Source organism: Accipiter gentilis, chromosome 10 (assembly GCF_929443795.1).
Source record: "Accipiter gentilis chromosome 10, bAccGen1.1, whole genome shotgun sequence".
Classification (NCBI taxonomy): Eukaryota; Metazoa; Chordata; class Aves; order Accipitriformes; family Accipitridae; genus Astur; species Astur gentilis.
This window is the reverse complement of record NC_064889.1, coordinates 6,379,288-6,395,487: the sequence shown is the minus strand read 5'-3', so window position 1 is coordinate 6,395,487 and position 16,200 is coordinate 6,379,288. Positions and strand designations below refer to the sequence as shown.

The window sequence follows — 16,200 nt, the reverse complement described above, 5'->3', positions numbered from 1 at the left end:
CACCTTACCACACTGGAAGCTGACAGCCAGGTTTCAGAGGTCACCTCTGAGTTAGAACTGCGTTCTGGGCAACTTGGTGAGACTGTTTTCCAAGTTGATCTGTTTCTTTTTCATCTTTTCCATCTTTTAGTGTGTCACTTTTTTTTTCTTTTTCTTTTTTTTTAAACGGTGCACATATGCACACGTGAACATTATTTTTCTTCCTGGGACCATTCTGGATGGTGAAAAACTGTTACAATCTGGTCTCTTGGGATATTTTTGGTTTTCTAATGCTCTGAGGCTTTCTCATGTATAAATGATGAAGTGCTAAACTGAGCCCAGTTATGGTGAGTCTCTATGGAAATGCTACAGAGATTTATATTGTCTGCTGCTATACTGAACAATTACTTCTGAAATGTGAAAACCTTTTGGATGGGTTTTAGGAACTACTATTTTGTAGTAGGGAGAGTTCTTCATTTATCAGACCTCTGCCTAGAATGATTGCTTCAAAGTACAGATTGTTTTGTTATCAGACACTGATAGATTAGGAAGGCATTGTGGTGTGTACATTAATGTTTCTTGCATGGTTTTTTGCTCATTCACCCCTTTTCTTTTGTCAGATAGTTATATATCTAGCATTTCATACTAGTAGTGAGGGGTCTTGGAAGGACTAAAAGAAATCTGAAGTAGGATGATTTGCTTTTGGGAGGCAGATGGATGGGCTGCCACAAAAATGTGGGGGAGGATGACATCTTGGAACCAAAGCTGCTCTTAAACGTTATCTGTAGAGAAATGATTTGTCTGCTGTCTGCCTTGGAGAAGTGATGCTCACCGAGCTCAGTGCATCGGTGCATTGATGAAATGTAAATGGTGGTTCCTTCCTATTCCTTAAAGTGACTTTGCCAAACAGAACTTGATTATCTGAGCTGTAAAAGGATGCACAACTGGGGTTTAAATTTTTGTTTAACTACTAGAATATGTCCTGCTCAAAGTATCATCATCATCAGTAGTCCACAGAATCTCATGTTCTCCTATTTAAATTACGCATACATGAATTTATGCAGAAAGGATTTGGGCAATCTAGTAGATTCTGTATTTATGCAGAAAGGACTTCAGTTCTGAAGAGTTTTTGGAGATTGCTGTGGAAAGTCTAATGATGGAAGAATATTTTGGAGTGTTATGATGGCAAGGGAAGACACTTGAGACAAAACCCAGACCATCTACAAAATGAAACAAACAAAAAAAAGCATCTGTAGCTTCCTGTTTCTGTAGACAAATGCTGTCAAATTCAATGACATTTCTGAAATAGAGCTGAAGTGGGAAAAAAAGCTCATTCCTGAAGCTCTGGGTAGCTGCGCAACAGGATAAAAACATCTAGCAGATCTATGTGGAGACTTTAAAAAAAACCACAACACAGTATTGCACAGTTCAGAATCTTCAGAAAAGAGAAGTTACATACTGAGAAAATCCTGCTTCTGTTTAAGTAGTTATTCTAAACTGTTAGTTACCAGCTAATCTAAGTGGCCTAATAAAAAGGTGTTGTAAGAGAAAGGTCATTTTCTGTCAGTAGTAGATATGTTGGCAGTATACCCAATAAGTGTATTGTTTGCCTATGCCCCATTTTGACATACCTCAGGCAAAGTATCAACCTTTAAGTATGTGTACACAAGTTTCTGGAAAATTAATTTCTAATATACCAAGAAAAATACGTGGTTTGGATAGTTTCTAGCTTCATGATGCTTCATGATGAGACTTTATATAGAACTGCATTTGAATACTTATAATTCTACTGAACTAGTTTTGTGGATTTTTTAATAAGAAGTTGAGTGCAAAGCATTAAATGGAAAACTAAGCAATAATGCCATTACTGGTTTTTTCAGATACTTCAATAGGAACTTGCAAGTGACTTGACACCATGGTAGCTCTTTCCTTGAAGATCTGTGTCCGCCAATGCAATGTAGTGAAGACAATGCAGTTTGAACCATCCACTGCAGTGTATGATGCCTGTAGAGTTATTCGTGAACGAGTCCCAGAGGCTCAAACGGGGCAAGGTAAGTTTCTGTATTTGTCCTTAGTCAATTCATTGGCTGAACTGAAACATAGACCCATGGGTTTTTTACTACTGTTCTGTTCCTCCATTTATCTTTCAGGTTGGAGGGTTTGGGTTTTTTTTATTTAAATCATAAGGCTCTGGAGTGAAAGGCACAAAGTGCAAACAGGTTTTTAAGTCACAGAAGGTAGCTGCATTCTTCTTCTTCTTCTTCTTTCCATCCTAACGGGGGTTTTTCTACAAAGGATGCTTTTTTTGTGGAACTTTGACTTCTTAAATAAATTGTTTGTTTGGCTGAAAGAGGATTTTCCCCTGCTTGGAGAGCAATTTTTGTGGTACCATTTTTTAAAGCAATGTTTGTGGCAGTGCTTTCGAGGAAAACCTGGGCTGACTTATATTGTGCCTCAGGAAAGGAAGTGACAACATGAATTACGAAAGAATGGCTGGACATCTCCAAAATGTGCAAAGGGAAATGTTTGAAACTGGTTAATAACTAAAAGCATCACCATGCTGTGCATACTGTATTCATAATGCTGCTATGTGTTAATAAAATTTAACTGTCTCTGTACCTATTGAGCAAATTAGATGAATGCAGACTGTGAAACGCATCTTCACTTGGACAAAAGCTCTAGTTTAAATGTAGTCAGAGTTGTCAAAAAATTAAGATTCTTCAGAGCCCTTTGGTGTCGTACTGTATATAATGCCACTGGAATGTAATTCATAAGGGAGATTGTTTATTGAGTTGTATGCACAGCTCTCCACCTTCAGAGCTCTTCTGAAAATCTTGTCTGAACTGTTAGAAAAACTTACTGGTAATAGTCAATATTAGTATTACTTAGAAATGCTTCTCTTTTGTAGGAGTCCTTAGGAAGTCTAGTTATAGAGCTTCAATTTTCAGGTACTAGCTGTGCATTTTTTTACCATACTGATTTCTCAAGGCAGTGATTCTGAACAGCTGTTGAATTCAGAGAAGTTGAGTAATAAATATCCCTGAACATCATGAACCTCATAGAAAAGCCTAGGAACTCCCCTCAGATTTAGTAGGGCTTTTCCTTTTTATGTGATTGCAGTGCAATTATGAACTTCAAACAACTTTATGAAGTTGAGTGATGAACAGAAATAAAGTTACTACCATATCCTTTCCCTTTCTCTGTAGCTGTTAAAATATGTGTGTTTTGCCTGTTAGTTCAGAAGACTCACAGTGGTGCAGTACAGACTGATCAAACTAGTTCCTCCACAACAGAAAACGTAATTGTCCTGTATTATGACTGTCAGCCATGCACACTGCACTTCTCCAACAAGCTTGCATGCTGGCACAAAGGCAGCTGTGATGTTAACATGCAAGTTGCACAGCCACTACTATTTCGTTACTAGGGTCTATCCCACAGAAATTAATATCAGAGCAGTCTGTGCTTCACTGGTAATTTTGCGCTCTGTGCAAGGCGCTTTGTGTGTTTCTAAAGGTCACAACCTATTTATAGGCACAAATTCTAAAATTTTACATAACTGATTCTGTACTGAAATTGTGTCAAACAGGTCTGTATGTACGGATCACTTGGCTTTTCAGGGGAATTTTTAATTAGGGTCAGCATGAAAAGTTTTTCTTATTCAGTTCTTTTTGGAAGGATTCTTCCTTCAAAATTGTGTATTTGTAAGTCAGTTACACTTTTATTAATTGTGAGGTCTTTCATATACTTGCATGAGTAACAATGTGTTTAATGTGACAGCTGTTAAATGTAAATTGTTGCTATGCATGACATTTAGAAATGAAACATTGTCCAAAAATTGTAGCTATTTTTACCTGACTTTGTGATCAGAGGGTCTGAACAGATGGCTGAAAGTAAACAGGGTACCACCATTCCTGCACAGAGCTGTTCTAACAGGCTGCGTGCACACAGCTGGCCAGCTTGTACGAAGAAAGCTGTTAGCTTAAACTCCAGAACTGCAATTAGAGCAGGCTTAGCAGATGAACAGTAGTTTACCCTGTTTGTGATAGTGAAGTGTACTCTGTAACAGTTCTTCATACGTATGGATGCGCCTTAAGTTGACAGTCATGATCCTTCAGTTTGTATACCTGGAGTTTAGTCTTTGAGGCCTAAGCCTGGGTTTGTTCTTCTGTGACAATGTTTTATCATTTAGTTGTCAGTTGATTGTTTCAGAATCACATGTGTTTAGCCTCCAATCGATGCAAGTTTTTCCTTATATTTTTATTATGGATATAATTCTAGAAGCCTTGTATTTTTTTAAATGCCTAAACCTGAAGCATCTACCAAAAAAGATTCCGAAGTTTAGCATAAACTCAATACGTGAAGAGTTGAAAACAAACTATATTTTTTTAAGATAAAACTACTGCTTGAAATATATACTATGGTTAAGTCCAAACTGCTTGTATTTTTGGTTAGTCAACTCCAAAGCCAGACCTATGAGCATTTAAAAAAGGTCAGCTTGAAGTAATTACAAATACAGTACAAATCACACAGTAGATGTGACGTTTTCTTGCTTAGTGAAGCTTTTGTTCAAGTCCACTATAAAGCCTGATCTACCTTGCTATCTACTGCTGAACTAAATATTTTCTGAAGCACTAAAAAAAATTTATATCCAAATTCATTAAGAACGGAAGGCAAGTGTAATGGAAGCTTAACCTTGAAGCGGAATAACCTTTAATAAAACCATTTTGGCTTTATTAGGTTTGATATTTTTCAATGGCTCTCTGTTTCTTCTGTTCCACAGCCTCTGACTATGGATTGTTCTTGTCAGATGACGATCCTCGAAAAGGTATATGGCTGGAGGCTGGAAGAACGCTGGATTATTATATGCTGAGAAATGGGGTATGGTGCAAGTCTGTTGCTTCCTTCATCAACATGTTTTCTGAAAACATGTATCCCAAGTAGCAAGAAGAATGTTTAGCATTTGGAGGAGTAGGAAGGTCTTGAGTCTGTTCTTGAAGTTGTACCACTTCTTTTCCTTGCTGTGCCTCAGTAGTTATTTTCTGCATCTGGTTGTGACTGTGAGCTACTGTGGCCAATAGTGTCTTCATAGAATAATTAACAGAAAGATAAAAAATAAGTTTTGTAATAAGCTTTGTATCTGAGGTGACCTTGCATTATAGTGTGGGTTTCTTGTATACTAAAGATGATGAGGTGATACAACCAAAAGGTATTCCTATCCTTTTTAAATGCTGAACTAGTTTTTGCTCACAAAGGTACTTTGGTCTGTCCTGCCTTCTCTAGGTTTTGGTCTTGCCAGCTACGACAAGTTCTTGAAAAATTACATTGGCAGAAATAAAAGTAGTCACTTCTCAAGTTTGTTACATGAATAAGTTTGCCTATACTATAACAAAGGAAAAATCCAGTTTGGGGGGTGGGGAGGGAATCCTATTTTAGGCATCTAAGTTAGTGGGTTGGCTTGTGGCAGCTTTTAAAAGTACTTAGAAACAGTATTGTTTACTTCCTAGGATATATTGGAGTACAAAAAGAAACAGAGGCCTCAGAAAATACGTATGTTGGATGGTTCAGTGAAAACAGTCATGGTGGATGATTCTAAAACAGTTGGTGAATTGCTGGTTACCATTTGCAGCAGGATAGGTAAGATTTTGGGACTCACATGCTTAAGAACTTGTTTTTCTGCCATATTTGCATCTTGATTTTTAGGATGTGTATTATTGGCTAGAAATTGGCACATCTGTTTTAAAAATATTTAAATTGGTTATCAGTTAGCATTTAGCAAACGCCTTTTTGAAATCTTTTGTCCAGGTTTTATGAAAGTTGGTAGAGAGTTTGCTATATACTTAAACTTCAGTATTTAGCAGTTGAAGGCACAAAGTTATCTGATGGTACAGTTATAAATTTTTTAATATATGTTACATTTACATATGCTTTCCTGCTATGTGGTAAAGAATTAGAACTACATCTATACTTAATTTTAATGGGATATAAGATGAATACTCATAACCTTGAAATATACCTAAACTTAGGGCTCTGTGTTGTTACGATTAAGAGTTGATCACAGTATCGTATCATTTGTGAAACAACATATGGAAGCCATCCAGAGCAGCTGGTCAAAAATGTGTCATATTGGTTATAGTCTGTCTTTGTATGTAGAGACATTTTGGAAACTAATTAACTATAAACATGCATCCAACATGGATTAGCTTAAATCATCTTAGACCCTTGCTTAATTCTTATTTAGAATTAAAGTGGCCTTAATTTGATTTAAATTAATTTACTTGGAAAGTGAATTAAGCTAATTTTAAATTAATCCATTTCAATTTTGTTTGAGTGTTTCTGTGCTGGATTCTAATGTGCTGCAAGTAATTTACTTCTAGTTTGACTTATTTTCATGAATGTGGTCATGTAGGTGACCATTTCACTTGCTTTCCTGTATAACATAAATATGTTTTGCCAAGCAGTGGAAAAAACCAAGCCAAACAAAGAAATGAGAGCAATTTAGCACGTGCTAAATGTTGTGAACTGATTTTTGATTCATTTTCATGGAAAATTCATAGGAAGAGCTGAGTTTTAAAACTGTAACAAAAAAAAATAAATCATATATCACGTGGTTTCTATTCCTCAGTCTGCTCTGCCACATTTCTTCTGCACATCGTGGGCAAGCTGAAATTACTCAGTTCTCAGGAAGCAACTGTAGGCATCCATGAAAGGAAACTTACTATGGCACATCTCCATTCTGGAATTTACTGCTATTTTAAATTCCATCATGTTTTTAAATTGGCAGCTTCTCTTGGTAGAATAACAAAAAAAACTTAGTATCTTTCTGACGGTGGCAAATGCAGCATATGATGAAGAAATGATGTATTTGAAGGATAATGCTGGATATTGGAGTGATGTCTTGAATGAGGAAGTTGTAGATTATTCTTGGCATCTCCTTCCCCATACACTGTTTTAGCATTTAATCTGGAATATATTTACTATACTTGAAACTAACCATTGGTGTGTTAATATATGGAAAAGAATATTTTGTCCTAGAATGTATTACATTTTTTCATTGTTACAAACACCAGGTTTACTTATAATTCCAGGAATAACGAATTATGAGGAATATTCCTTAATCCAGGAGAGCATCGAAGAGAAGAAAGAAGAGAGTACAGGAACGCTTAAGAAAGATAGGACATTGTTGCGTGATGAAAGAAAAATGGAAAAACTTAAGGCAAAGCTTCATACAGATGATGATTGTGAGTAGTGTATTCCAGGATATTTCTTAATTAATATCTTTCCACAGTTTAGTGCAAGAAAACTGTACAGGAATGCATTTTTAGATTCTTCATTATGTCTCAGCTGATCCCTACCTGTATTTCGTATCCTTTTACACATAATGTTGTCTACTACTGAGTATTTTTAAAATTAGGTAAATGGACAAGTTGTTGCCTCTAGCTGGGAGAGTTAGCAGGTCTTTTGAAGTGTTTTTCATTACTTTTTTGGTAGGGCAGTTGTTACTTATGTGTGAAGGGTCATTTCTGTAATGACCATTTTCTCCCCTTCATTATAGTTAGATATTTAAATGTTGATGCACACTGAAAGCCATCAAAATGTAGTTTTGTCTTTGAAGGTATACATTTTAAGTGTAAATGGAGTTTGCCAAAGAACTAAGACAGTATTTGATTTGCGTTTTGTGTAAAGTCATGAGAACCATTTTTTCTGTTTTACATTAAGGCACTAAGATTAACTGTGACTGGCAGGAAGATGCTTTAAAACTGTGTTCAGGGATAAGAAAAGTAAACAGAACAATTGGTTTTAGGAGGAAAATGTGGTAAACTTTTAAATAATTTTGCAGTGAAACTTTGAAGATCTAAATTTAGTATTAAAATGTTACTATAGTTGTTTCTTCAACAATATTAATGGTGGTTTATACTGTAGTAAATTCTTGTTTCTTCATTTCTCTTGTTCTTCAATTCTCATTTGTAGCAACCTTCAACACTGATGACTAGAAGCTGAAATGAAAGCATCGTTTTTTGCAGCGTTCCTCCCTCCAGTGGAAATGCCAATTATCACATGATTTTCACAATAGCTTTGAACACTGGCAACACTGCATATTTAACAATGTGTGTGTCTGTGGTTCTGTTACAGTAAATTGGCTAGATCACAGCCGAACGTTTAGAGAACAAGGAGTTGATGAAAATGAAACACTACTGTTGAGACGAAAATTCTTTTATTCAGACCAGAACGTAGATTCAAGAGATCCTGTTCAGCTTAATTTGCTTTATGTTCAGGTACAGTATGTGTACGGGTTCTGCCTTGCCTGAGGAAACCTGTTAATTAGAAAAATCTTGTTGCTGAAATACTCCATCTTCTAGAATTTTGGTTGATTTTACTTTTTTATCTATTTCTCCAAGAACACGTGATAGTGCAGAGGCTTTGCTGATTCTTTTTAATCAAATACTTTCAACCCAGTAATGGACATTCAACCAAAAATCCACTGACTTTCATGTCCTGTTTCCTTAAAATTCATGAATGTCTTCAGTGTTTTAAGTCATTCTTTTTAGTTTTTCTCCCCATTCTCTTCTATAGGTGATGCTTTCTCTGTAATACGAAATCTCAGGTCAGTTTTGCAACCAGCTTTCTGCTTCTCATCTCTTTTCTCTTCTGCCTGATCAGTGAGGGAGCTTCTTCTGCGCTCCCTTTCCAATCTTCAGCCCAGACAGCAAACAAGGCAGGCAGGCTTCCTGTTCAAAATGGACCATATCATGTAACACAGTGGGAGTCTACCTAGCCAGGTTACCCACACTGTTAGAGGTACTATACATACTTTAGCAAAGCTAAGAGTTTTATGCAGAAGATAGTATTTAACTGAAGGCTCTGGTGCAGTTGCCTGTAATGCAGTCTGAAAAAAAGCAGGCTTTTAAAATTTTTTTAAAGGTTTTTTTTAAAAAGTAAAAAAAAAAATAAAAATTGAAAGTTTAATGGAATGTTCTGTTATTATACTTGCAGCTGATTCAAATGGGATTGCTCTAAATTACATTTTAAAACTCTGAGGCAAAAGGTAAAGATGACATTGCTTGTAAGACTGCATTACTTTTTCAAGTATTTTAGAAGCCTGTGTTACATTGAGCTGTTCTACTGCCACTTAGATATTTCTTTCAGGCTGCTGTTATGGCAGTATGTGTTGATACTGCCTTGTCATTGTTCTGTGTGTGGGTAGATGAGCCTTCTATTGCCAGAGCTATAAAATCCATCATCTTCTCTGACCACTAAATTTAAACAAATGGAAGGAAAATGCTGTTTGCTTTCTCCTGTTGCCATTTCTATAATAGTAATTTTTTTTTTTTTTTTTTTTACTTACTAGTTATGCAGATCATTTTCCCTGCTATTACAAGGTGGTGAGATAAAAGCTCTTACGTGTGTGTATGTACACACATGTATATATCTGTATACACATAAGTGTGTCTAAATATATTGTATTTTATATACACATATGGCAAGAAATGGATGTTGGCTTTTTGATGGAAGTTGTTACAATTGTTGTTTCAATAAGTCTCTGTAGATATTCACCAGAAAATAATCTAGTACTTTGTTTATTTTGTTAGTCATAAACACATCCAGAATGGAATAATGAAGACATTCAAACAGAAAACTGTGTTGCTGGATTCCTGGGCCATGTTCAAGCTTTCAAGGAATTTCAGAGATGTAATAGTTATTTTGGATGTCCTTGACATGTGTTTGCTTATCTCCTATAGGCTCGTGATGACATTCTGAATGGTTCACATCCTGTCTCCTTTGAGAAGGCCTGCGAATTTGGAGGCTTTCAAGCACAGATCCAGTTTGGACCTCATGTAGAACACAAACACAAACCTGGATTTTTAGAGTAAACACTTCTAACTTCTAAGTTCGGGTGACCTCTTGTGTAGCTAACAATGAGTTTTTAGAGACTAAACGCATTTTAGTATTCCAAGCAGAGGTAATCAGATTTGGTGTGTTTTCTGTAGCAGTCTCCCTGTGAAAGGAGCTTTATTGCACAAATCAGCAACCGCAACTGATGAGGGGACCTTTGGCAATGGCTTATTATGCAGCACAGGGCACCAGCTCCACCCCGGGGTGCCAGTTAAGTGTGCAGCTGGATTCCCCAACCACTTGGTAATGTGGGAGAACTGGGATTTTGTTCTTCCTTACAAGTCTACTTCTGCCTGCGTTTAGTAACGTCATGTGTGAATTAAGCATATATCAGTGTATATCACAGAAGTTTGATTTGCTAGGAAAATACACTAATGGAAAGATGCTTTGTCTTTTGAATAAAGTTAATATTGCTGTGTGTAGAAGTTAAATTTTTCAGACTTTTTAGTGGCATTAATCACTTGTTCAGATTCACCCTCTCATGATACTGTATGAATGGAGATCTAGAATTCTGTTCTTCGTTTCGGATATGGACAGGAGTCCTGCTTACAAGTGGCCCATCCTTTAACCTTTATTGCAGTACTTTACCACTATCAGCAGGGAAAGTTTAGTTTGAAATTTAAATGTCCCATTTTTCTACCAATTTTGATTTTCTGATTGGTTTGCCTGCAGCAGAATTAACTGAGAATCAGAGTCTGAAGAAAAGAATGTAGGAAGGTAAAAAGCAAGCTGCTTTTTTTACCGCACAGTCTATCAAGCCTTGTCTACATATGAGGCTCATAGATACTTTAATGGGATGCACAAAACAATGGGTGTATACTTGGTTTCTGTCCCGTTCCACTGGCTGAGTGCTTAGTGCTGACTTTTATATTTCCTTTGTGAGCCTGAGTCTGGTTTTTACTGTATCTCAGGGAATCACTTTAAAGTGGTGGCTTGCTTTGGAACGTGCAATGCTGCAATATTGGTTGTTTAAAGCACTTCACTTTTGGAAGATTTTCCTAAAGTAGCAGTTCAGTTATCCAAACAAACCATGTGAAAAAATATCCTTCAGTTCCAATTAATAATCAGCTTTTCTTTGTTCTGTCTGTCTGTCTGCTACTGATTGGCCCATGAGCCTTTCCTAATAGGGCTACTGGTGTCTCTAAGAATTATGGGGACCCAGTGTAATAGCTTCAGTGTACTCCTGGTTCTTATTCCCTATAATTGTGACCAGTTATGCAACAATCTTCCTCTGGGATTTGTCCATGGTCTACTTATTCTTCCTTTCTCCTTCCACTCACTCCAGAGTATGTCTGCAGCAAACCATTAGGGTATTACCCCCTGACAAGCTAATGTTGTGTCACAGTAATGATTTCAAGAGTTAGGTGTTCCCAGCAATAGTTGTTTTTAATGTTTAAAGCAATAGTTCCCCACAAACTTAACCAGCAGTTTTTGCAAACTGCTGTGCAGAGTTCAGTTGCTTAAATTTTTCCAGGTTTTTCTAGGTGTTCTACTTGGTCTTTTCAGTGTAAAGATTTTTTTCTTTTTTTTTCTTTTTCTTTTTTTATTAAGCTCCCATATAGTAACTATGTTCTATAGTGGACTGAAACTGCTGGGTGGCTGATATTTCTGCTTTGTATGCAATGCTAGATAGTTGGAAGTCCATCACAGAATACACAGAATACATCACACACATGAAGTGCATTATCTTTTTTTTTTTTTTTTTTTAATCCTAATAGAAATGAAAGGTATAAATAAATGAACTGTATGTTAGAAAGAGGATGTTACTCCAGTGGAAATAATTCAGAACTGGACTTCCAAAATTTAGAACTTTGTTATTTTCTGCAGGGAATTTTCTCTACTGTTGTTTTATTTTCATTTAAATGGGCTTTGAATGTATTAGGATCGAGCCTTCCAGGTCACTAAAGTGTAATTGCTTGCTGTCCTGGTGTCTAATCAGTTTCATAAAATTAAGGATTTCTGATTTAGAAGTAATTTTCTTTTTGCCCTCTGTAGAGGAGCCTGCTTCAGAACCATAAGTCCCTAGTCATTGCCTTCTAATTTCAAGTGTACGTTTGATGTAGTGTTGTATGCATTTGGCTGTATACAGCCATCATGACAGCGTTATTGTGAAACCTCATGCTTTTGTTTTGTGAGTCTAAACAAGCTAAGTGGTCCTAACTCATTATGAACAATATATATAAATAATGTAGATAAATGCTGATTTCTTTTTTTTTTTTTTTTTCCCCCCTGCAAATACATCTCTCAGCCTTTCAGAAAAAACTTTTTAGGTTTTTTTTCTTCTTGAAAAAGAATGAGGTTTTTTTAAGGTTTCATCCAACTATTCCCTACTCTTTGGTGGATGAACAATGATTCTTTTCAAGTATGAAAGCAGTTGTGTTTTATGAAAACTGTATGCTGTAGCTTAATACAGCAGTGGAGCGCTGTCTGTTCAGTCACCACTGAAACCTGAACATGCTACAGATTCCCTTAAGGGGAATCTGTCAGCTCATACAGAAAACAGCATGTAACAGAATAGTATTAGTATTTCATAGCATTGTTTTGAAACAGCTTAGCTGAGTTTGCCATGTCTGCAATATGTTTATAGAGAGAAATCTTTTGTGCCCTTTTTTGTCATTCATAAATTATTCTTTGCACAAATGAAGATTATTGCCAATATTTTGGTATTGGTTGTTGGAATTTCCTTGAAGCTCATGCCAAAGTAAACTGTGAAAGCTCTTAAACTATCAAATTGCAAGTAGTCTTTCTTCATGCCCTTACTCATACAGCTCAAGTTTTGCATTGCACCTACAGAGGGTACACTGTGTTTAAATTTGCGGAGAGAATATCTAATAAAGAACTTGTACTATCCATATGCAGATAGGAAAGGAGCACTTAAAACTGCCCACCTCTGCTTTTTATTTCCAAGCACGCTTAGTGACCAATAAGCTCAATTCTTTAATCTAGCTTGTTTTACTGTCTTGAACTGCCTTTTTTCAAGAACACTGGATATACCTTTATGCTAATGAAAAACAACCAATCTGTGTTGACACTAGTATATTTTTTTTTAAGAACCGTGGGAGCAAACTCACAGTAAATGAAGTTAAATAAACAGTGCTTGCTGCTAGATGTTATTTTAACTGAGTTCATTGTCCATTGTAATAATGTGTAGTTAAAGAAGGCTAAATGATAATATAATCCAGGTGTTTTTGTTAACTCCATTAAACAAGCTGCTAAATAAAGTGAAACTATTGTTTGTTGCATCATAAAGAAAATATGCTCATTATAGGCAGCATTAAAACAATTTCATTCTGTTTACAACTAGCATTTCACCCTTCAGTTGAGGTGATACTTGCCTATTGATTGAAAAACAATGGAAGGTGATACAAGGCAAAACCATCTGATCTAATTGCCAGCTACGTGTGCAAGAGCTGGCACTTAGTGGACAAAGCACAAAGTTGTCGCCTTAACTTTTGCTGCTTAAGAAGCTCCAAATAATGTTTGCTCAGCAATATTGTCTTAAAGTGTATATGACTTAACAAAGTAAGTAGACTTGTTTAAAAATTTAATGGTCTTGATAGTTTATCTACATACGGATAGCTAAGAAAATTAACTCTAGTTAATAAAAGATGAGAATTGGAAGTGCATTGATAACTATAATTTTTCTATATAAATCCATTTCCAGAATTAAACTGGGTTTAACTCAGGTTTGGGTTTGTTTTTTTTTTTTTTTTTCATTTGCCTTGGAAGTGAATTGTACCAAACTGGTTTGAACCTATGAAATTCTGTATAAAAGTGCCAGTTGTTTCAGAATAAAGGCACCAGCTTTTTATGATAATAAGGACTGTATTCAGTCCTTATCTATAGGCTTTATCTAATTTGCCTTTCCAGCCTTCCCCACCCCATGATGTGTCTGTGTAAATAAGTCTTGAGAAGAGATTTCATTATCATGTATTAGTGAAATGTAACTACGGGAGCATTGTAAGGAAAATTTGTTCTTACTTTGATTTATATTGCTTGAGCTTTATGCAAAGAAAAAACTGAATGATCTCACTAATGAGAAGTATTTCTGAAGAAAGGACAAAATTCTGATTTAATCTTTTGAGTTACTTTGTTGTCTGCAAGGGCAGGCTTTTGTGTTTCAAAACAAAAAAAAGCACACTAAACAAAACAGAAAAAACCACAAACACCCATCCCCTCAAACAAAACCAAAAAAACCCCCACAGAACAGCCAAGCAAATTTTTTGCCAATCTTGTTTAAAAAAATTCATCATTCTCAAAACTTGTAACTTTCTATGATAGTAGGTAGTTCTAGCTTTCTGTACTAATAGTGTGCTTGCTTACTGAATAAATCAAAATGAGGAGCAGATTATCCAGTCGTACTTTTTCTGTGATTCTTAATATTCCAAAGCAGGAGGGATCCTTAGAAACCAATTTTTTGAACTGTGGAAGTTTCTCCAGGCTGAAAATGAACTGCTGAATATATGACATAGTTTCATCAGGGTAGAGTGTTCCAGATGGGAAGGTGCAATCCAGAAAAGAACTGATGTTTGTTAAAGCATGATGTTGATATGTCTTCAAGTTGGGGTGATGTTTGATTGAGATAAAGAGTTTATTTTATTATACAGCAAGGAGGTACAGGTGAGGTGTTTAAAGATTCTTTCTGACTAAGCTCTATCATGGAGGCTGAACTTGCTTAGTTTACTTTGTATTCTGAGACCCTTAGTATCTGAGTGTTACTGATATTAGGACTGTTTATTTATGACTTTGTTTTTGAGATAGTGACTGGTATTGTGTCCACTTAAATGGCTTTGCAGTTTTTCAGTAAAATACTAGTGCTCTAACATTTATTAGAAGACACACAGGAAGAACTTGGTCCTGCACATCAGTAAATCAAAATGCTACTGGAAGGAAATAGCAGCATCTGAACTCACAGAGCTGGCTTGAGCTTTGATGTCCCCTTCTTCCCCCAGATTACAATGAGTATGTTTGAATTTACATGTGAATCCCTCTGAACTGCTGAGAGACATCATATAGTTTAAGAATGGAAAGTGACCCAGCTGCTATTTACTTTAGATGACTTTGCAAAACATGAAAGAGGTATTGCATGGGGATGTAACTAAAGTGTTTTTCTTAATTATGTAAGGTATCCTTTTGCTCTCACTCTGCTTAGCCAGTTTTGTTTCATTATGTAGGTATTTTATGCCCATTTTAGGAAGCTTGGGGGACTTAATGCTAATGAAGGAGCATGGAAAGCATCTCTCCTCAAGAAGACACCATTAACTATGGAATTTTTTTTTTCCTTAGCCTAAAAGAATTCCTGCCTAAAGAATATACCAAACAAAGAGGGGCTGAAAAGAGAATATTTCAGGTAATTGTGAGGCTGAAAAACCTACAGTAGTTTCGCTTCCTTTGTAAGAAAAATATGAGCTTTCACAGGTGTATACTCTATATATACGCGAATTATATAAGTATCAGAAAATCAAGTGTAAAGAATCTGACAGCTTTGCTTTTCTTTCTTCAGCAGATTTATTGTCCTGATCCTTTTTTCTTCACTGATTATTATTCAATGTACTTTGTTGAAGGGGAGAAAGTGAATATTTGATATTCTTAAGGCCTTTTTTTCAGTTGCATTGAAATGTAAGGATGTTATTTGTACTAAAATAGAAGCACATTTAGGAAAGCCAGTTTTAATTTCATGCCTTATTGAAGCATGAGCTTCAAGAGTTCTGCTAGCTAATACTGCAGTGCAGTGATGTGTCTGGGAATCACATAGTCGTAAAAGACTGAAGCAGTTGAGTAAAAAATGTACTGATACTGTTGGAAGTGGTCTCAGAGTCTGAGTACTGTAGATGCACTAAATATCTGTGCTTACTGAAGTACATGTTTGGCAGTACAGAATAAGTTGAAAAATTCTGAGGCCAACAGCTGAAATCAAGTCATGTGGTTTCTGGAAGGACATACCAATGATCTGTGATCTCAGCTCAGGAGACAAGTTGAAGAGCAGGAACAGGTCATATACTTTCCTATGTCTGTTATACTCCCAGTCTAGGAATTCTGTAGCTCAGTCTGTTCTACCTGGAGCTTGTAGTACTTTCTTGTAGATGAGCATGTCTAACGCTTTTCTGTATACCTTTAGCTGGTGGCAGTGATGTTCCAGTTTAAGCAAAAAAAAAAAAAAAGATTCTTCTGAGTATTGCTATCATGCTATTCACAGCATGTGATTTTTGCCTGTGTCAAATATGATCCATGAGTAGCTTCAATCGCTACATACTTCAGTGCGTGGACAAGAAGCTCATCAGTGAGGGCACTGATACTGGGCAAAGATACAACAGCAAGGTAGAATAAGCA

The 16,200-nt window shown here is 36.1% G+C and overlaps 1 protein-coding gene across 3 annotated transcripts in view; it reads left to right on the top strand.

Annotated features, from left to right (window-relative positions):
• Positions 1-16,200, top strand: part of TLN2 (talin 2) — a 202,163-nt gene that overhangs the window by 83,933 nt on the left and 102,030 nt on the right. For all 3 annotated transcript variants that reach the window (XM_049812946.1, XM_049812945.1, XM_049812947.1), the window contains exons 3-9: positions 1,860-2,030; positions 4,760-4,857; positions 5,484-5,613; positions 7,065-7,217; positions 8,110-8,252; positions 9,717-9,844; positions 15,157-15,220. In XM_049812946.1, coding sequence (XP_049668903.1) covers positions 1,895-2,030; positions 4,760-4,857; positions 5,484-5,613; positions 7,065-7,217; positions 8,110-8,252; positions 9,717-9,844; positions 15,157-15,220 — 852 coding nt within the window. In that variant the 5' untranslated portion in view covers positions 1,860-1,894. The remainder of the gene's footprint in view (positions 1-1,859; positions 2,031-4,759; positions 4,858-5,483; positions 5,614-7,064; positions 7,218-8,109; positions 8,253-9,716; positions 9,845-15,156; positions 15,221-16,200) is intronic.